The sequence below is a fragment of the Anomaloglossus baeobatrachus genome, chromosome 5, assembly GCF_048569485.1.
Source record: "Anomaloglossus baeobatrachus isolate aAnoBae1 chromosome 5, aAnoBae1.hap1, whole genome shotgun sequence".
NCBI lineage: Eukaryota > Metazoa > Chordata > Amphibia > Anura > Aromobatidae > Anomaloglossus > Anomaloglossus baeobatrachus.
The window spans coordinates 68,831,653-68,857,917 of record NC_134357.1 but is presented as its reverse complement, the minus strand read 5'-3'; the positions used below and the strand labels follow the sequence as shown (position 1 = coordinate 68,857,917).

At 45.8% G+C, this 26,265-nt stretch overlaps 1 protein-coding gene across 1 annotated transcript in view; it reads right to left on the bottom strand.

The window, feature by feature from the left end:
* The window catches only part of LOC142312631 (scavenger receptor cysteine-rich domain-containing protein DMBT1-like), a 660,637-nt gene that overhangs the window by 15,715 nt on the left and 618,657 nt on the right, over positions 1-26,265 (bottom strand). The window contains exons 21-22 of the mRNA XM_075351627.1: positions 6,627-6,938; positions 3,551-3,922 (exon numbers count right to left, since the gene is read on the bottom strand). Coding sequence (XP_075207742.1) covers positions 3,551-3,922; positions 6,627-6,938 — 684 coding nt within the window. The remainder of the gene's footprint in view (positions 1-3,550; positions 3,923-6,626; positions 6,939-26,265) is intronic.

The window sequence follows — 26,265 nt, the reverse complement described above, 5'->3', positions numbered from 1 at the left end:
TTGATGCAAATCAAAACATCCTGTTTGCAACTAGGGCCCAAGTGCTGCCACTGATGGGGTGGGTGTCTGTGTGGCCCAATTTTTGGAAAAAAGGGAGACTCCGCTTGGAGTAACCCTTGCTTACATTGTTTTTAAAAGAAGCCAAGATGAACAAGTCATGGGTCAGCAAAGACTTTGCTACCTACCCCGGTGTCATCCTGGGGACGGCTAAGAATAGCGTATTTTTGAATGTGCTTGATGCAAATCAAAACATCCTGTTTGCAACTAGGGCCCAAGTGCTGCCACTGATGGGGTGGGTGTCTGTGTGGCCCAATTTTTGGAAAAAAGGGAGACTCCGCTTGGAGTAACCCTTGCTTGCTGTGTTTTTAAAAGAAGCCAAGATGAACAGAGCTGGGATCAGGAAAGACTTTGCTACCTACCCCGGTGTCATCCTGTGGACGGCTAAGAATAGCGTATTTTTGAATGTGCTTGATGCAAATCAAAACATCCTGTTTGCAACTAGGGCCCAAGTGCTGCCACTGATGGGGTGGGTGTCTGTGTGGCCCAATTTTTGGAAAAAAGGGAGACTCCGCTTGGAGTAACCCTTGCTTACATTGTTTTTAAAAGAAGCCAAGATGAACAAGTCATGGGTCAGCAAAGACTTTGCTACCTACCCCGGTGTCATCCTGGGGACGGCTAAGAATAGCGTATTTTTGAATGTGCTTGATGCAAATCAAAACATCCTGTTTGCAACTAGGGCCCAAGTGCTGCCACTGATGGGGTGGGTGTCTGTGTGGCCCAATTTTTGGAAAAAAGGGAGACTCCGCTTGGAGTAACCCTTGCTTGCTGTGTTTTTAAAAGAAGCCAAGATGAACAGAGCTGGGATCAGGAAAGACTTTGCTACCTACCCCGGTGTCATCCTGTGGACGGCTAAGAATAGCGTATTTTTGAATGTGCTTGATGCAAATCAAAACATCCTGTTTGCAACTAGGGCCCAAGTGCTGCCACTGATGGGGTGGGTGTCTGTGTGGCCCAATTTTTGGAAAAAAGGGAGACTCCGCTTGGAGTAACCCTTGCTTACATTGTTTTTAAAAGAAGCCAAGATGAACAAGTCATGGGTCAGCAAAGACTTTGCTACCTACCCCGGTGTCATCCTGGGGACGGCTAAGAATAGCGTATTTTTGAATGTGCTTGATGCAAATCAAAACATCCTGTTTGCAACTAGGGCCCAAGTGCTGCCACTGATGGGGTGGGTGTCTGTGTGGCCCAATTTTTGGAAAAAAGGGAGACTCCGCTTGGAGTAACCCTTGCTTACATTGTTTTTAAAAGAAGCCAAGATGAACAAGTCATGGGTCAGCAAAGACTTTGCTACCTACCCCGGTGTCATCCTGGGGACGGCTAAGAATAGCGTATTTTTGAATGTGCTTGATGCAAATCAAAACATCCTGTTTGCAACTAGGGCCCAAGTGCTGCCACTGATGGGGTGGGTGTCTGTGTGGCCCAATTTTTGGAAAAAAGGGAGACTCCGCTTGGAGTAACCCTTGCTTGCTGTGTTTTTAAAAGAAGCCAAGATGAACAGAGCTGGGATCAGGAAAGACTTTGCTACCTACCCCGGTGTCATCCTGTGGACGGCTAAGAATAGCGTATTTTTGAATGTGCTTGATGCAAATCAAAACATCCTGTTTGCAACTAGGGCCCAAGTGCTGCCACTGATGGGGTGGGTGTCTGTGTGGCCCAATTTTTGGAAAAAAGGGAGACTCCGCTTGGAGTAACCCTTGCTTGCTGTGTTTTTAAAAGAAGCCAAGATGAACAGAGCTGGGATCAGGAAAGACTTTGCTACCTACCCCGGTGTCATCCTGGGGACGGTTAAGAATAGCGTATTTTTGAATGTGCTTGATGCAAATCTAGCTGTGAAGTGTACAACTGGGGCCCAAGTGCTGCCACTGAAGGGGTGGGTGTGTGTGGGGCCCAATTTTTGGAAAAAAGGGAGACTCCGCTTGGAGTAACCCTTGCTTGCTGTGTTTTTAAAAGAAGCCAAGATGAACAGAGCTGGGATCAGGAAAGACTTTGCTACCTACCCCGGTGTCATCCTGGGGACGGATAAGAATGGCGTATTTTTGAATGTGCTTGATGCAAATCTAGCTGTGAAGTGTACAACTGGGGCACAACTGCTGCCACTGAAGGGGTGGGTGTGTGGGGCCCAATTTTTGGAAAAAAGGGAGACTCCGCTTGGAGTCACCTTGCGGTGTTTTACATGACTTTAGAAGGGCGTGCCATGCCTATATCTGTGTGTCCTCCTCTTTTTCCTTGTCCAGCTGTTTTGTTTTCGCATGAGTACATGTCCTTGTCACTTTCCCATGTGTTTGTGTTGTGTTGTGAGTTGTTTGTCACCTTTTGGACACCTTTGAGGGTGTTTTCTAGGTGTTTTACTGTGTTTGTGATTGCCTGCCATTGTTTCCTATGGGCTCGAGTTCGGTTCGTCGAACGTTCGACGAGCCGAACTCGAGCCAGACCCCCCGTTCGGCGAACCGCCTCGAGCCGAACCGGGACCGGTTCGCTCATCTCTAGTAGATTGTGGAAGCTATTTTGCATCTTGAGAGCCCCTTATATGCTAAAACAGCAAAAAAGAAAATAAATTGAAGCCATATTGGAATCTACAACCCTCAAGGAATTCATGTAAGGGTATTGTGAACATCTAGGTCTAACGGGTGCTTTACAGAGCTTTATAACATTGGATGTGAAAATGAAAATTATATTTTTTCCCACTAAAATGCTGCTTTATACTCAATTTTTTTCATTTTGCCAAGTCTTAAAAGAAAAAGTGGACCATACAAATGGTTGTGAAATTTCTCCTGAGTTTGCTAACACCCAATTTGTGGTAGAAAACTGCTGTTTAGGCACTTTGCAAGGCATAAAATGGTAGGTGTGCTATTTCAATTTAGGACCACCATTTTGGCTGTAATATACTGTATACATCATTGTCACATTTGAAGAGTCCCTGACATGCGAAATCAGCAGAAACCCCCACATGTGACCCAATTTTGGAAACTCTCCATTGCTAGCAGTCTGACCCTATTCTCAAAATAAATGTGGATCATTGTGGTGGGACCTGCATCAATAATTCCTTTGTTACAGAGCATGTGTATATATAAGATTTACTTGTGCTTTGTCACCTTAGTAAAGTAGTATTGACATGACAGTAAAAAACTAAAAAGTAAATACAATTTGAAAAAAAAAACATATTGAAAAATATTAAACGTTTATTAAGTCTTTTGTTAGTATGTTTCCGCTAAAAAAAGTTTAACTTATCATCATTTCATGGTTGAGGTATTAATGACCTCACAAAGTAATCCTCCTATCCCACATAAAACATAATAGCAGCTGGGTGGTGATGGGGCAGAAACCAATATACCTCTAATCCTCTAGGACTTCCCTACAAAATCTATTTTTTGTTTATAGTACCCTAAGTTGTACACAGTCTAAAAATATGATCTACCTGAACTCTAACATCTATGATAAAACATGGAATGATAACAAATGACTAAAAAGAATTTCTTCTATCTGACTATACCTGAGCAGACAACTCCAGCATCTTCATTGTGGCCACAGTTGTTTACTGTATATGGTTGGTGTTGACAGTCCCATACACGTTGTTCATTGCCGGTGCATTGCACATCATCCAATACAATTTGTCCTTGTCCTTGGCCAAAAGCAGCACTGCCATTAGCTGCAAGTGCGTTGCCACAATGTAACTGCCTGCATACAACTTGTGCAGCGTTCAAATCAAAATAATCATCACACACAGTTCCCCATGCTCCATTATAGAGGATTTCTACACGACCGTTACATTGACCATTGCCATTTACCAGTCTTAAAGACATGTCTGAACCTAAAAATAAAATAGGAAAATTGTCATTTCCAAAAATTTTACACTTTAAATAGTCTCAACGAAATAGTCCAAACAGGGTAGTCAACTTAATCTTATTTTTTCTGGACATTTTAAAAAAAAAAAAAACCTGAAAGACAATACTTTTTATAGACACATGGAAAAACCATGGGAAATCATTAAGATTACAAGTGATATTTGTCTACAGTCCATATATTTGATAAGAAACCATTAGCTGCATTCACTGAAAACTAAAACATGATGATAAATGCAGTCAAAATAACTTGTATAAGTTTGTTCAGGCTCAAAAACATCATGGACGCCTTACTTATTTTTGCTGACAGGGCCAAAAAGTGACTAATTTTTATGCACTGTCATGAAGGTTCTGGATGGCTGGCTACACTTTTTTCTAACCTGCACAAAATATTGAATAAAAGTGCAATGTGTCAACGGGTCAACTTCCATCTTAATCGGAATTCCAGCCTTCTGATATCCTGTTTACCCTCACTTATACATGCATTAAAAGAGTGAATATTCTTTTTTAACTGAATATTCTCTTTAAACCTCATGCACAGGACCTTTGAAGCATGTGGGTAACACAAAATGGCCATCATCCTTTTTGTTCTCTACCGCCTTTTTCATTCTACTTTTTTGCCACAATAAATTTAACTCTTGAGACAGTGAGTGCTGCTATTTTTATTTCTTATATTGAACCACTTTTATACTTCCACTTTTATACGCTATAGATATGTGTGAAACTCTGTGTCCAGTCTTGGCATCTCGGTGTGCAAAAATTCACATTTTAATTCCATACCATTTAAAATAATTAGTATGGGTCATTTGACAAATATATAGTTTACATTAGCATCATTTTTGAATTGCATTTTTTTGTTAAACATGTAGTGGGGTTCAATTTTTAACAGTAACGTTTTTATTTTTGCCACAAACGTTACAAAAAATGTTTTATTACGGAGTCTGGACCACTTCAAATTTAAAATGACTTTTAACGACCTACATTTAAAAAAAAAAGCCTAAAAGTGACCCCATTTTTATTAACTGACTTTTGAAAGTACTCAAAAACACATTTAAAAAGGTAGTTATCCCTTCAGGCGCTTCAAGGAATTAAAATGAAGAAGTGAAAAGAAAAAATTTGTTATTTCCACAAAAATGTTACTTTAGTCCTATATTTTACATTTTTTCAAGAGTGGAAGGAGAAAAAGGACCTCATAATTTTTTGTGCAATTTATCTTGAGTCCGTTAATACTGAATTTGTGGTCAAAAACTACTGTTTGGGCGCAAAGCAGGGCTAGTAAAGGAAATGCAATTTTTGTTTTTTAGAGGATAATTTTGGATGTAATAGACTGAAAGACTGCAGACAGCAAGTTGAATTTGTGGAGTCTCTAGGGAACCAAAACAGACGACAAGATTAGAAGTGACCAATCTTTAAAACTACACCACAGACGGAAATCATTGAGGTGTGTGTTGAGCATATTGAACACATAGGTGATTCACAGATGTTTACAACATTGGGGCGTCAAATTGAAAAACAGCAAATTGTTACTGTGGCCTCTAATGTTTAATTTTCCCAAGAATTAAGAACAGAAAAATAACCAAAAAATGTGTTGTGAAATGTTTTTGATTACATTATTTCCCCAAATCTGTTCAGAAACTACTGTTGGACACATAGCATTGCTTGGAAGAGACATAGTGGCACTTATATTCTGTAGCTCAATTTTGGCTAAAATACTGTAGATTGTGGAAGCTATTTTGCATCTTCAGAGCCCCTAATATGCTAAAACAGCAACAAAAAAACAAAAAATGAAGCCATATTGGAATCTACAACCCTCAAGGAATTCATGTATAGGTATTGTGAACATCTAGGTCTAACGGGGTCTTTACAGAGCTTTATAACATTGGATGTGAAAATGAAAATTATATTTTTTCCCACTAAAATGCTGCTTTATACTTAAGTTTTTCATTTTGCCAAGTCTTAAAAGAAAAAGTGGACCACACAAATGGTTGTGAAATTTCTACTGAGTTTGCTAACACCCAATTTGTGGTAGGAAACTGCTGTTTAGGAACTTTGCAAGGCATAGAATGGGAGGTGCGCTATTTCAATTTAAGACCACCATTTTGGCTGTAACATACTGTATACATCATTGTCACATTTGAAGAGTCCCTGACATGCGAAATCAGCAGAAACCCCCACAAGTGACCCCATTTTGGAAACTCTCCATTGACAACAGTCTGACCCTATTCTCAAAATAAATTTGGATCATTGTGGTGGGACCTGCATAAATCATTCCTTTGTCACAGAGCATGTGTATATATAAGATTTACTTGTGCTTTGTCACCTTAGTGAAGTAGTATTGACATGACAGTAAAAAAACTAGAAAGTAAATGCAATTTGAAAAAAACCATAGCGAAAAATATTAAACATTTATTAAGTCTTTTGTTAGTATGTTTCTGTTAAAAAAAGTTTAACCTATCATTATTTCATGGTTGGGGTATTAATGACCTCACAAAGTAATCCTCCTATCCCACATAAAACATAATAGCAGCTGGGTGGTGATGGGTTGTGATGTGGCAGAAACCAATATACCTGTAATCCTCTAGGACTTCCCTACAAAATCTATTTTTTGTTTACAGTACCCTAAGTTGTACACAGTCTAAAAATATGATCTACCTGAACTCTAACATCTATGATAAAACATGGAATGATAACAAATGATTAAAAAGAATTTCTTCTATCTGACTATACCTGAGCAGACAACTCCAGCATCTTCATTGTGGCCACAGTTGTTTACTGTATATGGTTGGTGTTGACAGTCCCATACACGTTGTTCATTGCCGGTGCATTGCACATCATCCAATACAATTTGTCCTTGTCCTTGGCCAAAAGCAGCACTGCCATTAGCTGCAAGTGCGTTGCCACAATGTAACTGCCTGCATACAACTTGTGCAGCGTTCAAATCAAAATAATCATCACACACAGTTCCCCATGCTCCATTATAGAGGATTTCTACACGACCGTTACATTGACCATTGCCATTTACCAGTCTTAAAGACATGTCTGAACCTAAAAATAAAATAGCAAAATTGTCATTTCCAAAAATTTTACACTTTAAATAGTCTCAACGAAATAGTCCAAACAGGGTAGTCAACTTAATCTTATTTTTTCTGGACATTTAAAAAAAAAAAAACCTGAAAGACAATACTTTTATAGACACATGGAAAAACCATGGGAAATCATTAAGATTACAAGTGATATTTGTCTGCAGTCCATATATTTGATAAGAAACCATTAGCTGCATTCACTGAAAACTAAAACATGATGATAAATGCAGTCAAAATAACTTGTATAAGTTTGTTCAGGCTCAAAAACATCATGGACGCCTTACTTATTTTTGCTGACAGGGCCAAAAAGTGACTAATTTTTATGCACTGTCATGAAGGTTCTGGATGGCTGGCTACACTTTTTTTAACCTGCACAAAATATTGAATAAAAGTGCAATGTGTCAGCGGGTCAACTTCCATCTTAATCGGAATTCCAGCCTTCTGATATCCTGTTTACCCTCACTTATACATGCATTAAGAGAGTGAATATTCTTTTTTAACTGAATATTCTCTTTAAACCTCATGCACAGGACCTTTGAAGCGTGTGGGTAACACAAAATGGCCATCATCCTTTTTGTTCTCTACCGCCTTTTTCATTCTACTTTTTTGCCACAATAAATTTAACTCTTGAGACAGTGAGTGCTGCTATTTTTATTTCTTATATTGAACCACTTTTATACTTCCACTTTTATACGCTATAGATATGTGTGAAACTCTGTGTCCAGTCTTGGCATCTCGGTGTGCCAAAAATTCACATTTTAATTCCATACCATTTAAAATAATTAGTATGGGTCATTTGACAAATATATAATTTACATTAGCATCATTTTTGAATTGCATTTTTTTGTTAAACATGTAGTGGGGTTCAATTTTTAACAGTAACGTTTTTATTTTTGCCACAAACGTTACAAAAAATGTTTTATTACGGAGTCTGGACCACTTCAAATTTAAAATGACTTTTAACGACCTACATTTAAAAAAAAAAGCCTAAAAGTGACCCCATTTTTATTAACTGACTTTTGAAAGTACTCAAAAACACATTTAAAAAGGTAGTTATCCCTTCAGGCGCTTCAAGGAATTAAAATGAAGAAGTGAAAAGAAAAAATTTGTTATTTCCACAAAAATGTTACTTTAGTCCTATATTTTACATTTTTTCAAGAGTGGAAGGAGAAAAGGGACCTCATAATTTTTTGTGCAATTTATCTTGAGTCCGTTAATACTGAATTTGTGGTCAAAAACTACTGTTTGGGCGCAAAGCAGGGCTAGTAAAGGAAATGCAATTTTTGTTTTTTAGAGGATAATTTTGGATGTAATAGACTGAAAGACTGCAGACAGCAAGTTGAATTCGTGGAGTCTCTAGGGAACCAAAACAGACGACAAGATTAGAAGTGACCAATCTTTAAAACTACACCACAGACGGAAATCATTGAGGTGTGTGTTGAGCATATTGAACACATAGGTGATTCACAGATGTTTACAACATTGGGGCGTCAAATTGAAAAACAGCAAATTGTTACTGTGGCCTCTAATGTTTAATTTTCCCAAGAATTAAGAACAGAAAAATAACCAAAAAATGTGTTGTGAAATGTTTTTGATTACATCATTACTAGAGTTGAGCGCGGTTCGCGGTTCGAGGTTCTCCATTTCTAGGCTCGAGTGATTTTGGGGCCTGTTCTAGATCGAACTAGAACTCGAGCTTTTTGCAAAAGCTCGATAGTTCTAGAAACGTTCGAGAATGGTTCTAGCAGCAAAAAAACAGCTAATTCTTAGCTTGGTTTCCGCTGTAATAGTGTAAGTCACTCTGTGAATCACACTATTATGACATTTCAGTGTATAGTGTGCAGGAACAGCGCCTTCAGATCACTGCTGTTTGTATAATCGCCATTTTTTTTTTTCCTTGTCTTCCCTCCCTAAGCGCGCGCGTCTTGTGGGGCGGGCCAGCATGTCAGCCAATCCCAGACACACACACAGCTAAGTGGACTTTTAGCCAGAGAAGCAACGGCATGTGTGATAGGATGTCCATGTCACATGTCCCTGCATTATAAAACCGGACATTTTCCTCCAGGACGCCATTATCTCTTCTGCGTCTTTGGTGTTAGACATCACTGTCGCAGCTCCGTCCTTTGTCCTATCGCCGATACAGCTGTATGCGCTCCATACACAGCGTTAGGCAGCTTAGGGAGAGCACTTTTTATCAGTCCTTTTAAGGGCTCAAACCGGTAGGGTCAGAGCCATAGGTGACAGGTCCTGAAAACAGAGACAGCGTCTGTGTAGCCAAGGTCAGGGATTTCGTCGCTGCATTTCACCATTAGGAGAGAATAGAAAGGCAGGCTTCCATTCCTCTACCCAGAGCCCCACAATCCTGGCACTGTACCCTCCTGTCCTCTGCACACTCCAACTCTTTTTAACTAAGCCATTATGCTAGCAAACAGTCAGTGTACCTAGTGGCATCCTAAACGTGGCTATTGTACTTTTGTCTAGTCACACTATTGCAAAGATATTTGACGCACCTCTGCCTGCATTGCACACTCAAACTTTTTTTAACTAAGCCATTATACTAGCAAACAGTCAGTGTACCTAGTGGCATCCTAAACGTGGCTATTGTACTTTTGTCTAGTCACACTATTGCAAAGATATTTGCAGCACCTCTGCCTGCATTGCACACTCAAACTCTTTTTAACTAAGCCATTATACTAGCAAACAGTCAGTGTACCTAGTGGCATCCTAAACGTGGCTATTGTACTTTTGTGTAGTCACACTAGTGTAAAGATATTTGCAGCCCCTCTGCCTGCATTACACACTCAAACTCTTTTTAACTAAGCCATTATACTAGCAAACAGTCAGTGTACCTAGTGGCATCCTAAACGTGGCTATTGGACTTTTGTCTATTCACACTATTGTAAAGATATTTGCTGCACCTCTGCCTGCATTGCACACTCAAACTCTTTTTAACTAAGCCATTATACTAGCAAACAGTCAGTGTACCTAGTGGCATCCTAAACGTGGCTATTGGACTTTTGTCTATTCACACTATTGTAAAGATATTTGCAGCACCTCTGCCTGCATTGCACACTCAAACTTTTTTTAACTAAGCCATTATACTAGCAAACAGTCAGTGTACCTAGTGGCATCCTAAACGTGGCTATTGTACTTTTGTCTATTCACACTATTGTAAAGATATTTGCAGCACCTCTGCCTGCATTGCACACTCAAACTCTTTTTAACTAAGCCATTATACTAGCAAACAGTCAGTGTACCTAGTGGCATCCTAAACATGGCTATTGTACTTTTGTCTATTCACACTATTGTAAAGATATTTGCTGCACCTCTGCCTGCATTGCACACTCAAACTTTTTTTAACTAAGCCATTATAGTAGCAAACAGTCAGTGTACCTAGTGGCATCCTAAATGTGGCTATTGTACTTTTGTCTATTCACACTATTGTAAAGATATTTGCTGCACCTCTGCCTGCATTGCACACTCAAACTTTTTTTAACTAAGCCATTATACTAGCAAACAGTCAGTGTACCTAGTGGCATCCTAAACGTGGCTATTGTACTTTTGTCTATTCACACTATTGTAAAGATATTTGCTGCACCTCTGCCTGCATTGCACACTCAAACTTTTTTTAACTAAGCCATTATACTAGCAAACAGTCAGTGTACCTAGTGGCATCTTAAACGTGGCTATTGTACTTTTGTCTATTCACACTATTGTAAAGATATTTGCTGCACCTCTGCCTGCATTGCACACTCAAACTTTTTTTAACTAAGCCATTATACTAGCAAACAGTCAGTGTACCTAGTGGCATACAAGAAGTGGCTGTTGTACTCCATTAGTGCCCCACTGGTGCAAATCTATGTGCAGCACCTGTGCAGGACACCCTCCTGCTCTGTTTTTAATAAGCTATAATGATAGCAAAAAATACTGCCATTTAGTGGCATCATAGAACTGGCTGTTGTATTCCATTAGTGCCCCACTGGTGCAAAGCTATTTCTAGCACCTGTGCAGGACACCCTCCTGCTCTGTTTTTAATAAGCTATAATGATAGCAAAAAATACTGCCATTTAGTGGCATCATAGAACTGGCTGTTGTATTCCATTAGTGCCCCACTGGTGCAAAGCTATTTCTAGCACCTGTGCAGGACACCCTCCTGCTCTGTTTTTAATAAGCTATAATGATAGCAAAAAATACTGCCATTTAGTGGCATCATAGAACTGGCTGTTGTATTCCATTAGTGCCCCACTGGTGCCAAGCTATTTCTAGCACCTGGGCAGGACACCCTCCTGCTCTGTTTTTAATAATCTATAATGATAGCAAAAAATACTGTCATTTAGTGGCATCATAGAACTGGCTGTTGTATTCCATTAGTGCCCCACTGGTGCCAAGCTATTTCTAGCACCTGTGCATGACACCCTCCTGCTCTGTTTTTAATAAGCTATAATGATAGCAAAAAATACTGCCATTTAGTGGCATCATAGAACTGGCTGTTGTATTCCATTAGTGCCCCACTGGTGCCAAGCTATTTATAGCACCTCTACATGACACCCTCATGCACATTTTGCTACGCTAATGTTATAGCAAACTCATGGAATTCATTGCTGCATTTGATAATTCGGAGGGATAGAAAGTCAGGCTTCCTTTAGCTTTTCCTTCTGTTCATAGACAGCATCTCCAAGAGCAATTTCCCCTCCACGTCTAAAGCCTGCTTTACACCAGGCAATCTATCGTGCGATAGATCGTCGGGGTCACGGTTTTTGTGACGCACATCTGGCATCGCTGGCGATGCCGGCCTGTGTGACACCTCCTAGCGACGCAGTATCGCTCACAAATCGTGAGTCGGGTACTGCTCGTTAGGTTCCATAATATCGTTTACTTTAGTCGCCCATCGTTTCCGTGGTAGCACACGTCGCTCCGTGTGACACCACGGGAACGATGAGCAGCTCACCTGCCTCCCGTGGCCGCCGCCGTCTCTATGTGGAAGGAAGGAGGTGGGCGGGATGTTTACGTCCCGCTCATCTCCGCCCCTCCGCTTCTATTGGCCGGCGCCCGTGTGACGTCGCTGTGACGCCGAACGTCCCTCCCACTCCAGGAAGTGGACGTTCGCCGCCCACAGCGAGGTCGCACGAGAGGTAAGTATGTGTGACGGGGTTTAGTAACTTTGTGCGACACGGGCAGCGATTTGCCCGTGACGCAAAAAGGACGGGGGCGGGTACGATCGATTGTGAAATCGCACAATCGGTCGTACCGTGTAAAGCAGGCTTAAGTGTGGAGAGGCAGCTAATGCGCATGCGTGTGCCGATTTACCCCAGCTGCAGCCTAATTACAGTGTTTCGCCTAGTGAGTATGCTCAGCCTGACTGTGCTATTCCTGACGCTAAGTCTTCATTTCGGGATACAGCGCATGCTCCCACACTAAGTGTGAAAAGCCTCTTTGCACAGGTGCTTGCATTCCGTGCCGGGTCTAAGTCCTGTTTTGTGCCTAGACACCATGCTAAAGCTGATAGTCTTTTTTCAGAGACTGTATTTCATGCTACTGAGCATGCTCAGGCACTTACTGCATCAGAGACTAGGTCCGGTAATGAACTCTTTGGCCCTGCCCCTGATGTGGGGGTCCCATATAGACCACAGGGCATCAGGTGTCCTCCCAAATGGCTTGCAGAGGCCCACCCCTATGACTTGTCACCGCATTATTGATGCTCAGACGATGACTGGTGAGGTGTTTGGCTCATGGCAGCCATGAGGTCATCATTGAAGTTGCGGTTCCAAATAGGACGCTAGTTATGCCACTCATGACGTGTCACTCTACTTTTGTCTCCAGGAGGTGCATTGTGGTTCACCCTGGTTTGGGGCGGACCCAGGTTATAAAAGGGGCTGGAGCCAACAAGGAGGTGCGCAGTCTTCTATTATGCTCCGAAAGAGCACACCTCCATGTGTTGAACCCATTGCGGCTTTAGGCCAGAGGTAGGCAAGGATAGGGTTTCGATGCAGGCCACCACCACAGTTGGTAATGCAGAACGGTTAAGACCAGCTCCTGTTCTACCAGTCCTGCTTGTGCAGCCCAGTGGCATTAACAGGCCTGCTGCTGCTGATGCGCCTGCTGTCCACAGGTGTGCCCCTACGCACACGGTCAGCGTACTCAATGGCCCCTGTGTTGTTAACAGGGAGTTCCTGGGCTGGGTGGGCATGTGGACCCTGTGACGCTAACAGGGCTCACAGTCTCCAGATCCGAATGACGTCTAACTCGGTTCAGGCTACTATTAGTTTCATAGCCACACAGCTCTGTATCCTCCACCAAACCTTCCAGTTGCCAACCTCTCCTTTTCCAACTGGGAGCACGGTGGACACTGACTGCTGATGGGGATATATACCTTTCTCTTTCTTTTCTTATTAATTTTCGTTATATAGCGGTAACATAGTATATACCACTTTATCCAAATCTGCCAGTCCCACTGTAACAGATGGTGTTTCTTCAGCAAATGTTACTGTTGCTTAACCACCAAATCCACGGACCAAAACTTTTTTCCCCTTTCCAACACACCTGTTCCCCTTTCCACCAGCATCTGTCCTTTTTCAACTCATTTTGGTATATGACCAAAAGTGCAACTCTGCAGGGACACCGTACTCAACGCCATCTCAGCACAGCAGCCAGCCCTCGGTCCCTCAGATGTGGACAAGTAAAAGACCATTTCCTCCTATCCATGACAAAGCATTGAGATTCACTCTGTGCATCACTGGTGTTTAGTGGAAAAGTAGATCTAAGATTGCGTACCACCTTCTGCAGATACTCCTGTATTAGTGCGTCCATTTCTATGGCAGGAATTATTTTGCCAAATTTTGTCTTGTACCGAGGATCTAACAGTGTGGCAACCCAGTATTCTGGATTACTTTGAATTCGTACAATCCGAGGGTCATGTTGTAGGTAGTGCAGCAAGAAGGCGCTCATGTGTCTTGTGCATCCAGGAGGACCAAGTCCTTGGTGTGTTGGTGGCAGAGAGGTGAGAATCGTGCCTCCTTCCTCTGCCCTCTCCCCACAACCTCGCACAACCGAAATGTGAGCAAGCTCTCACTCATCTGCTGAGTCTTACATGCCCATCGCCAGTTCGTCTTCCATTTCTTCATGGGCTCCTGCACCTTCCTCAACACTTTTTGCTGATACTTTGCGCCCTTGTTAATCCCTCTCCCTCACCATGACTGCCCCATAGGTGCCGCTGACCATCTGGACCTCGTAGATCTTGTTATCCCTTCCGCATATGACTCCTCCTGTACTTCCTCCCCTTCCTCTTGTCCCAACACCTGACTCCGAATAATAATTACAGTGTGCTCCATCATGTATATGACCAGAATTATCACGCTGAGAATGACATTGCCAGTGTTAAACATCTTCGTCGACATTTGTAAACTGTGTAGCAGGGTGCATAGGTCCTTGATCTGACACCACTCCAGCAGCGTGATCTGCACCACCTCTGGATCAAGTTAGCCCAGGCTATATGTCATAACGTATTGCAGCAGGGTTCGGCGGTGCTGCCACAAACTCTGCAACATGTGCAGATTCAAATTCCTGCGTGTGGGCACATCGCATTTCAGGCGTTTAACCACCAGACCTAAAGACTTCTGTAGCGACGAAAGTTGTTGAGCTGCTGTGTGCGCACGATGGAAGTGAGCACATAGCGAGCGTGCACGCTGCACAAGGCCATGTAGGCCGTGATGGTGTTTTAAAAATTGCTGGAGAGTTAGGTTCAACACGTGAGCCATACAAGGCACGTGTGTCACATTGCCCTGACGATGGCCCGCAGCCAGGTTTGCATCATTGCTGCACACGGCTGTTAAGTCACCAACGGAGTCCGCTCCGTCAATTTGTACTCCGGTCGCCAGGTGACAACGTGTTCCTTTCATGAATAGTGCTGATGATGGGAGAGGAGTCGATGCCAGCGGCGCAGGTGGACGCAGGTTATGCTCACCCACTGGGCTGCATTACCTTGACAGATGCAGAATCTCTGGCTGAATGTAGCTGGTGGGTATCTCACAGATGAAATACCATCATTCAGCTACAACCAATGGGAAGACACCACACCCTTTTTTATGCCCTTCCTGTCTGCAGACCACTGCCAGACATAGCTATGACCTCTGGTTACTTTTACCCCCAGTTCAGTTTTATGATTTTGTGTGCTTGTTACCTGACTACTTTTCCTGCTTGCTGTTTATGTACCTTGTTGGCCGATCCGCATTTCACCTCTGCTTGTTTTCTGATTAAGTCCTGGCCGTCCCATTCTGTTCCTGTTCCTCAATTAATGTTTTGACCCTGCCTGACTACTATTCTCTGGAACTGCAGCCTTCCACAGGTATTAATCACCTTGGGCCCTGTGCAATTCCTAATCCCTGTATAGGGGTTAAAGGGTTTCAGGGTTCTAGGGGTCCTGCTTGGTGAGTGGCTTCCCTCTAGCCTATCATTTACAGCCCATCTGAGTGTGTGGATCAAGGAAGGCGTTACACCGTGCTCTCTGCAGAAGGCCATGTGGGCCAGGATAGTGCTTTAAAAATTGCTGGACAACCATGTTCAACACGTGAACCACACAAGGCACGTGTGTCACATTGTCACAGCGAAGGGCCGCACCCATGTTTGCATCATTGTCGCACCCGGCCTTCCCTGGCTGCTGGTTGAGTGGAGACAACCATTGATGAAACTCGGTCTCCAGAGCTAACCCTCCACAACTTCTCAGCGGTGTGACTCACATTTCCCATACATTTCAAAGTAAAACTTTGACCGCCTGATGGCATTGAGCTCTGCTGCCAGCATAATAAGGAGGTGTGTGGTAGTCCTTGTGCGCAGTTACAAGGAAGGGTGGCCTGACCACACAGGGTTTGCGCCAAGGTGGAGGACCCACACGAGGTTGAAGAGGCAGAAGCAGTGTATTAACTTCTACATACAGAAGAAGGATTGAAAAAACTCGTGGGGACGGCAAGACTTGTACAGCAGACCCTTCTCCATCTCTCCCCACAGTAACCCATTGCCCAGTCAGCGACATGTAACACCCCTGTCCATGCTTACTGGGCCAATTATCTGTGGTGAAAAGCACCCTGTCACAAAGAGTTTCTCAAGGAATCAGTGATGTTTAGTGCGACATGCTGATGTAGCGCGTGCACGCCTTTGTTGGAGAAGGAGTGGCGCCTGGGCATCGGCTCTTGGGGCACTGCGATGAGCATAAGGTCTCGAAAATCCTCGGTTAAAAAGGTTGGAAAGGCAGCATTTTGGTAGCCAACAGTTTCCAGATGCTGAAAGTCAACCTCTAAGCCATGTCATGCCCTTCTAAAAGCAAGTAAAACACAGCGAGGGGACTCCAACCACAGTCTCCCTCGTTTCCACTAACTGGGCCACACACACCCCACTTGCCTGGCATCAGTTGAGCCCCCTTTTGAAAAAGAAAAAGATGCTTTGCATGAAGCACTCTCAAAAATACGCGTGCCTTTCCCGTCCCCTGGCTGACCCAGGGGAAGAAAAGTCCTCTGAGAGCCATGACTTGTTCATCTTGGTTCTTTTAGAAACACAGCGCGGGGACTCCAACCACAGTCTCCCTCGTTTCCACTAACTGGGCCACACACACCCCACTTGCCTGGCATCGGTTGAGACCCCTTTTGAAAAAGAAAATGATGCTTTGCATGAAGCACTCTCAAAAATACGCGTGCCTTTCCCGTTCAATGGCTGACCCAGGGGAAGAAAAGTCCTCTGAGAGCCATGACTTGTTCATCTTGGTTCTTTTAGAAACACAGCGAGGGGACTCCAACCACAGTCTCCCTCGTTTCCACTAACTGGGCCACACACACCCCACTTGCCTGGCATTGGTTGAGCCCCCTTTTGAAAAAGAAAAAGATGTTTTGCATGAAGCACTCTCAAAAATACGCGTGCCTTTCCCATCCCCTGGCTGACCCAGGGGAAGAAAAGTCCTTTGAGAAGCATGACTTGTTCATCTTGGTTCTTTTAGAAACACAGCGAGGGGACTCCAACCACAGTCTCCCTCGTTTCCACTAACTGGGCCACACACACCCCACTTGCCTGGCATCGGTTGAGCCCCCTTTTAAAAAAGAAAAAGATGCTTTGCATGAAGCACTCTCAAAAATACGCGTGCCTTTCCCGTCCCCTGGCTGACCCAGGGGAAGAAAAGTCCTCTGAGAGCCATGACTTGTTCATCTTGGTTCTTTTAGAAACACAGCGCGGGGACTCCAACCACAGTCTCCCTCGTTTCCACTAACTGGGCCACACACACCCCACTTGCCTGGCATCGGTTGAGCCCCCTTTTGAAAAAGAAAAAGATGCTTTGCATGAAGCACTCTCAAAAATACGCGTGCCTTTCCCGTCCCCTGGCTGACCCAGGGGAAGAAAAGTCCTCTGAGAGCCATGACTTGTTCATCTTGGTTCTTTTAGAAACACAGCGCGGGACTCCAACCACAGTCTCCCTCGTTTCCACTAACTGGGCCACACACCCCCCACTTGACTGGCATCGGTTGAGCCCCCTTTTAAAAAGAAAAAGATGCTTTGCATGAAGCACTCTCAAAAATACGCGTGCCTTTCCCGTCCCCTGGCTGACCCAGGGGAAGAAAAGTCCCCTGAGAGCCATGACTTGTTCATCTTGGTTCTTTTAGAAACACAGCGCGGGGACTCCAACCACAGTCTCCCTCGTTTCCACTAACTGGGCCACACACACCCCACTTGCCTGGCATCGGTTGAGCCCCCTTTTGAAAAAGAAAAAGATGCTTTGCATGAAGCACTCTCAAAAATACGCGTGCCTTTCCCGTCCCCTGGCTGACCCAGGGGAAGAAAAGTCCTCTGAGAGCCATGACTTGTTCATCTTGGTTCTTTTAGAAACACAGCGCGGGGACTCCAACCACAGTCTCCCTCGTTTCCACTAACTGGGCCACACACACCCCACTTGACTGGCATCGGTTGAGCCCCCTTTTAAAAAGAAAAAGATGCTTTGCATGAAGCACTCTCAAAAATACGCGTGCCTTTCCCGTCCCCTGGCTGACCCAGGGGAAGAAAAGTCCTCTGAGAGCCATGACTTGTTCATCTTGGTTCTTTTAGAAACACAGCGCGGGGACTCCAACCACAGTCTCCCTCGTTTCCACTTAATGGGCTACACACACCCCACTTGCCTGGCATCGGTTTAGCCCCCTTTTGAAAAAGAAAAAGATGCTTTGCATGAAGCACTCTCAAAAATACGCGTGCCTTTCCCGTCCCCTGGCTGACCCAGGGGAAGAAAAGTCCTCTGAGAGCCATGACTTTTTCATCTTGGTTCTTTTAGAAACACAGCGCGGGGACTCCAACCACAGTCTCCCTCGTTTCCACTAACTGGGCCACACACACCCCACTTGCCTGGCATCGGTTGAGCCCCCTTTTGAAAAAGAAAATGATGCTTTGCATGAAGCACTCTCAAAAATACGAGTACCTTTCCCGTCTCCTGGCTGACCCAGGGGAAGAAAAGTCCTCTGAGAGCCATGACTTGTTCATCTTGGTTCTTTTAGAAACACAGCGAGGGGACTCCAACCACAGTCTCCCTCGTTTCCACTAACTGGGCCACACACACCCCACTTGCCTGGCATCGGTTGAGCCCCCTTTTGAAAAAGAAAAAGATGCTTTGCATGAAGCACTCTCAAAAATACGCGTGCCTTTCCCGTCCCCTGGCTGACCCAGGGGAAGAAAAGTCCTTTGAGAGCCATGACTTGTTCATCTTGGTTCTTTTAGAAACACAGCGAGGGGACTCCAACCACAGTCTCCCTCGTTTCCACTAACTGGGCCACACACACCCCACTTGCCTGGCATCGGTTGAGCCCCCTTTTAAAAAAGAAAAAGATGCTTTGCATGAAGCACTCTCAAAAATACGCGTGCCTTTCCCGTCCCCTGGCTGACCCAGGGGAAGAAAAGTCCTCTGAGAGCCATGACTTGTTCATCTTGGTTCTTTAGAAACACAGCGCGGGGACTCCAACCACAGTCTCCCTCGTTTCCACTAACTGGCCCACACACACCCCACTTGCCTGGCATCGGTTGAGCCCCCTTTTGATAAAGAAAAAGATGCTTTGCATGAAGCACTCTCAAAAATAAGCATGCCTTTCCCGTCCCCTGGCTGACCCAGGGGAAGAAAAGTCCTCTGAGAGCCATGACTTGTTCATCTTGGTTCTTTTAGAAACACAGCGAGGGGACTCCAACCACAGTCTCCCTCGTTTCCACTAACTGGGCCACACACACCCCACTTGACTGGCATTGGTTGAGCCCCCTTTTAAAAAGAAAAAGATGCTTTGCATGAAGCACTCTCAAAAATACGCGTGCCTTTCCCGTCCCCTGGCTGACCCAGGGGAAGAAAAGTCCTCTGAGAGCTATGACTTGTTCATCTTGGTTCTTTTAGAAACACAGCACGGGGACTCCAACCACAGTCTCCCTCGTTTCCACTAACTGGGCCACACACACCCCACTTGATTGGCGTCGGTTGAGCCCCCTTTTAAAAAGAAAAAGATGCTTTGCATGAAGCACTCTCAAAAATACGCGTGCCTTTCCCGTCCCCTGGCTGACCCAGGGGAAGAAAAGTCCTCTGAGAGCCATGACTTGTTAATCTTGGTTCTTTTAGAAACACAGCGCGTGGACTCCAACCACAGTCTCCCTCGTTTCCACTAACTGGGCCACACACACCCCACTTGCCTGGCATCGGTTGAGCCCCCTTTTGAAAAAGAAAAAGATGCTTTGCATGAAGCACTCTCAAAAATACGCGTGCCTTTCCCGTCCCCTGGCTGACCCCGGGGAAGAAAAGTCCTCTGAGAGCCATGACTTTTTCATCTTGGTTCTTTTAGAAACACAGCTAGGGGACTCCAACCACAGTCTCCCTCGTTTCCACTAACTGGGCCACACACACCCCACTTGACTGGCATCGGTTGAGCCCCCTTTTAAAAAGAAAAAGATGCTTTGCATGAAGCACTCTCAAAAATACGCGTGCCTTTCCCGTCCCCTGGCTGACCCAGGGGAAGAAAAGTCCTCTGAGAGCCATGACTTGTTCATCTTGGTTCTTTTAGAAACACAGCGCGGGGACTCCAACCACAGTCTCCCTCGTTTCCACTAACTGGGCCACACACACCCCACTTGCCTGGCATCGGTTGAGCCCCCTTTTGAAAAAGAAAAAGATGCTTTGCATGAAGCACTCTCAAAAATACGCGTGCCTTTCCCGTCCCCTGGCTGACCCAGGGGAAGAAAAGTCCTTTGAGAGCCATGACTTGTTCATCTTGGTTCTTTTAGAAACACAGCGAGGGGACTCCAACCACAGTCTCCCTCGTTTCCACTAACTGGGCCACACACACCCCACTTGCCTGGCATCGGTTGAGCCCCCTTTTAAAAAAGAAAAAGATGCTTTGCATGAAGCACTCTCAAAAATACGCGTGCCTTTCCCGTCCCCTGGCTGACCCAGGGGAAGAAAAGTCCTCTGAGAGCCATGACTTGTTCATCTTGGTTCTTTAGAAACACAGCGCGGGGACTCCAACCACAGTCTCCCTCGTTTCCACTAACTGGCCCACACACACCCCACTTGCCTGGCATCGGTTGAGCCCCCTTTTGATAAAGAAAAAGATGCTTTGCATGAAGCACTCTCAAAAATATGCATGCCTTTCCCGTCCCCTGGCTGACCCAGGGGAAGAAAAGTCCTCTGAGAGCCATGACTTGTTCATCTTGGTTCTTTTAGAAACACAGCGAGGGGACTCCAACCACAGTCTCCCTCGTTTCCACTAACTGGGCCACACACACCCCACTTGACTGGCATTGGTTGAGCCCCCTTTTAAAAAGAAAAAGATGCTTTGCATGAAGCACTCTCAAAAATACGCGTGCCTTTCCCGTCCCCTGGCTGACCCAGGGGAAGAAAAGTCCTCTGAGAGCCATGACTTGTTCATCTTGGTTCTTTTAGAAACACAGCACGGGGACTCCAACCACAGTCTCCCTCGTTTCCACTAACTGGGCCACACACACCCCACTTGACTGGCGTCGGTTGAGCCCCCTTTTAAAAAGAAAAAGATGCTTTGCATGAAGCACTCTCAAAAATACGCGTGCCTTTCCCGTCCCCTGGCTGACCCAGGGGAAGAAAAGTCCTCTGAGAGCCATGACTTGTTAATCTTGGTTCTTTTAGAAACACAGCGCGTGGACTCCAACCACAGTCTCCCTCGTTTCCACTAACTGGGCCACACACACCCCACTTGCCTGGCATCGGTTGAGCCCCCTTTTGAAAAAGAAAAAGATGCTTTGCATGAAGCACTCTCAAAAATACGCGTGCCTTTCCCGTCCCCTGGCTGACCCCGGGGAAGAAAAGTCCTCTGAGAGCCATGACTTTTTCATCTTGGTTCTTTTAGAAACACAGCTAGGGGACTCCAACCACAGTCTCCCTCGTTTCCACTAACTGGGCCACACACACCCCACTTGACTGGCATCGGTTGAGCCCCCTTTTAAAAAGAAAAAGATGCTTTGCATGAAGCACTCTCAAAAATACGCGTGCCTTTCCCGTCCCCTGGCTGACCCAGGGGAAGAAAAGTCCTCTGAGAGCCATGACTTGTTCATCTTGGTTCTTTTAGAAACACAGCGCGGGGACTCCAACCACAGTCTCCCTCGTTTCCACTAACTGGGCCACACACACCCCACTTGCCTGGCATCGGTTGAGCCCCCTTTTGAAAAAGAAAAAGATGCTTTGCATGAAGCACTCTCAAAAATACGCGTGCCTTTCCCGTCCCCTGGCTGACCCAGGGGAAGAAAAGTCCTTTGAGAGCCATGACTTGTTCATCTTGGTTCTTTTAGAAACACAGCGAGGGGACTCCAACCACAGTCTCCCTCGTTTCCACTAACTGGGCCACACACACCCCACTTGCCTGGCATCGGTTGAGCCCCCTTTTAAAAAAGAAAAAGATGCTTTGCATGAAGCACTCTCAAAAATACGCGTGCCTTTCCCGTCCCCTGGCTGACCCAGGGGAAGAAAAGTCCTCTGAGAGCCATGACTTGTTCATCTTGGTTCTTTAGAAACACAGCGCGGGGACTCCAACCACAGTCTCCCTCGTTTCCACTAACTGGCCCACACACACCCCACTTGCCTGGCATCGGTTGAGCCCCCTTTTGATAAAGAAAAAGATGCTTTGCATGAAGCACTCTCAAAAATATGCATGCCTTTCCCGTCCCCTGGCTGACCCAGGGGAAGAAAAGTCCTCTGAGAGCCATGACTTGTTCATCTTGGTTCTTTTAGAAACACAGCGAGGGGACTCCAACCACAGTCTCCCTCGTTTCCACTAACTGGGCCACACACACCCCACTTGACTGGCATTGGTTGAGCCCCCTTTTAAAAAGAAAAAGATGCTTTGCATGAAGCACTCTCAAAAATACGCGTGCCTTTCCCGTCCCCTGGCTGACCCAGGGGAAGAAAAGTCCTCTGAGAGCCATGACTTGTTCATCTTGGTTCTTTTGGAAACACAGCACGGGGACTCCAACCACAGTCTCCCTCGTTTCCACTAACTGGGCCACACACACCCCACTTGACTGGCGTCGGTTGAGCCCCCTTTTAAAAAGAAAAAGATGCTTTGCATGAAGCACTCTCAAAAATACGCGTGCCTTTCCCGTCCCCTGGCTGACCCAGGGGAAGAAAAGTCCTCTGAGAGCCATGACTTGTTAATCTTGGTTCTTTTAGAAACACAGCGCGTGGACTCCAACCACAGTCTCCCTCGTTTCCACTAACTGGGCCACACACACCCCACTTGCCTGGCATCGGTTGAGCCCCCTTTTGAAAAAGAAAAAGATGCTTTGCATGAAGCACTCTCAAAAATACGCGTGCCTTTCCCGTCCCCTGGCTGACCCCGGGGAAGAAAAGTCCTCTGAGAGCCATGACTTTTTCATCTTGGTTCTTTTAGAAACACAGCGAGGGGACTCCAACCACAGTCTCCCTCGTTTCCACTAACTGGGCCACACACACCCCACTTGACTGGCATCGGTTGAGCCCCCTTTTAAAAAGAAAAAGATGCTTTGCATGAAGCACTCTCAAAAATACGCGTGCCTTTCCCGTCCCCTGGCTGACCCAGGGGAAGAAAAGTCCTCTGAGAGCCATGACTTGTTCATCTTGGTTCTTTTAGAAACACAGCGCGGGGACTCCAACCACAGTCTCCCTCGTTTCCACTAACTGGGCCACACACACCCCACTTGACTGGCGTCGGTTGAGCCCCCTTTTAAAAAGAAAAAGATGCTTTGCATGAAGCACTCTCAAAAATACGCGTGCCTTTCCTGTCCCCTGGCTGACCCAGGGGAAGAAAAGTCCTCTGAGAGCCATGACTTGTTCATCTTGGTTCTTTTAGAAACACAGCGCGGGGACTCCAACCACAGTCTCCCTCGTTTCCACTAACTGGGCCACACACACCCCACTTGCCTGGCATCGGTTGAGACCCCTTTTGAAAAAGAAAAAGATGCTTTGCATGAAGCACTCTCAAAAATACGCATGCCTTTCCCGTCCCCTGGCTGACCCAGGGGAAGAAAAGTCCTCTGAGAGCCATGACTTTTTCATCTTGGTTCTTTTAGAAACACAGCGCGGGGACTCCAACCACAGTCTCCCTCGTTTCCACTAACTGGGCCACACACACCCCACTTGCCTGGCATCGGTTGAGCCCCCTTTTGAAAAAGAAAATGATGCTTTGCATGAAGCACTCTCAAAAATTCGAGTGCCTTTCCCGTCTCCTGGCTGACCCAGGGGAAGAAAAGTCCTCTGAGAGCCATGACTTGTTCATCTTGGTTCTTTTAGAAACAAAGCGCGGGGACTCCAACCACAGTCTCCCTCGTTTCCACTAACTGGCCCACACACACCCCACTTGCATGGCATCGGTTGAGCCCCCTTTTGATAAAGAAAAAGATGCTTTGCATGAAGCACTCTCAAAAATACGCGTGCCTTTCCCGTCCCCTAACTGACCCAGGGGAAGAAAAGTCCTCTGAGGGCCATGACTTGTTCATCTTGGTTCTTTTAGAAACACAGCGAGGGGACTCCAACCACAGTCTCCCTCGTTTCCACTAACTGGGCCACACACACCCCACTTGCCTGGCATCGGTTGAGCCCCCTTTTGAAAAAGAAAAAGATGCTTTGCATGAAGCACTCTCAAAAATACGCGTGCCTTTCCCGTCCCCTGGCTGACCCAGGGGAAGAAAAGTCCTCTGAGAGCCATGACTTGTTCATCTTCGTTCTTTTAGAAACACAGCGCGGGGACTCCAACCACAGTCTCCCTCATTTCCACTAACTGGGCCACACACACCCCACTTGACTGGCATCGGTTGAGCCCCCTTTTGAAAAAGAAAAAGATGCTTTGCATGAAGCACTCTCAAAAATACGCGTGCCTTTCCCGTCCCCTGGCTGACCCAGGGGAAGAAAAGTCCTTTGAGAGCCATGACTTGTTCATCTTGGTTCTTTTAGAAACACAGCGAGGGGACTCCAACCACAGTCTCCCTCGTTTCCACTAACTGGGCCACACACACCCCACTTGCCTGGCATCGGTTGAGCCCCCTTTTAAAAAAGAAAAAGATGCTTTGCATGAAGCACTCTCAAAAATACGCGTGCCTTTCCCGTCCCCTGGCTGACCCAGGGGAAGAAAAGTCCTCTGAGAGCCATGACTTGTTCATCTTGGTTCTTTAGAAACACAGCGCGGGGACTCCAACCACAGTCTCCCTCGTTTCCACTAACTGGCCCACACACACCCCACTTGCCTGGCATCGGTTGAGCCCCCTTTTGATAAAGAAAAAGATGCTTTGCATGAAGCACTCTCAAAAATATGCATGCCTTTCCCGTCCCCTGGCTGACCCAGGGGAAGAAAAGTCCTCTGAGAGCCATGACTTGTTCATCTTGGTTCTTTTAGAAACACAGCGAGGGGACTCCAACCACAGTCTCCCTCGTTTCCACTAACTGGGCCACACACACCCCACTTGACTGGCATTGGTTGAGCCCCCTTTTAAAAAGAAAAAGATGCTTTGCATGAAGCACTCTCAAAAATACGCGTGCCTTTCCCGTCCCCTGGCTGACCCAGGGGAAGAAAAGTCCTCTGAGAGCCATGACTTGTTCATCTTGGTTCTTTTAGAAACACAGCACGGGGACTCCAACCACAGTCTCCCTCGTTTCCACTAACTGGGCCACACACACCCCACTTGACTGGCGTCGGTTGAGCCCCCTTTTAAAAAGAAAAAGATGCTTTGCATGAAGCACTCTCAAAAATACGCGTGCCTTTCCCGTCCCCTGGCTGACCCAGGGGAAGAAAAGTCCTCTGAGAGCCATGACTTGTTAATCTTGGTTCTTTTAGAAACACAGCGCGTGGACTCCAACCACAGTCTCCCTCGTTTCCACTAACTGGGCCACACACACCCCACTTGCCTGGCATCGGTTGAGCCCCCTTTTGAAAAAGAAAAAGATGCTTTGCATGAAGCACTCTCAAAAATACGCGTCCCTTTCCCGTCCCCTGGCTGACCCCGGGGAAGAAAAGTCCTCTGAGAGCCATGACTTTTTCATCTTGGTTCTTTTAGAAACACAGCTAGGGGACTCCAACCACAGTCTCCCTCGTTTCCACTAACTGGGCCACACACACCCCACTTGACTGGCATCGGTTGAGCCCCCTTTTAAAAAGAAAAAGATGCTTTGCATGAAGCACTCTCAAAAATACGCGTGCCTTTCCCGTCCCCTGGCTGACCCAGGGGAAGAAAAGTCCTCTGAGAGCCATGACTTGTTCATCTTGGTTCTTTTAGAAACACAGCGCGGGGACTCCAACCACAGTCTCCCTCGTTTCCACTAACTGGGCCACACACACCCCACTTGCCTGGCATCGGTTGAGCCCCCTTTTGAAGAAGAAAAAGATGCTTTGCATGAAGCACTCTCAAAAATACGCGTGCCTTTCCCGTCCCCTGGCTGACCCAGGGGAAGAAAAGTCCTTTGAGAGCCATGACTTGTTCATCTTGGTTCTTTTAGAAACACAGCGAGGGGACTCCAACCACAGTCTCCCTCGTTTCCACTAACTGGGCCACACACACCCCACTTGCCTGGCATCGGTTGAGCCCCCTTTTAAAAAAGAAAAAGATGCTTTGCATGAAGCACTCTCAAAAATACGCGTGCCTTTCCCGTCCCCTGGCTGACCCAGGGGAAGAAAAGTCCTCTGAGAGCCATGACTTGTTCATCTTGGTTCTTTAGAAACACAGCGCGGGGACTCCAACCACAGTCTCCCTCGTTTCCACTAACTGGCCCACACACACCCCACTTGCCTGGCATCGGTTGA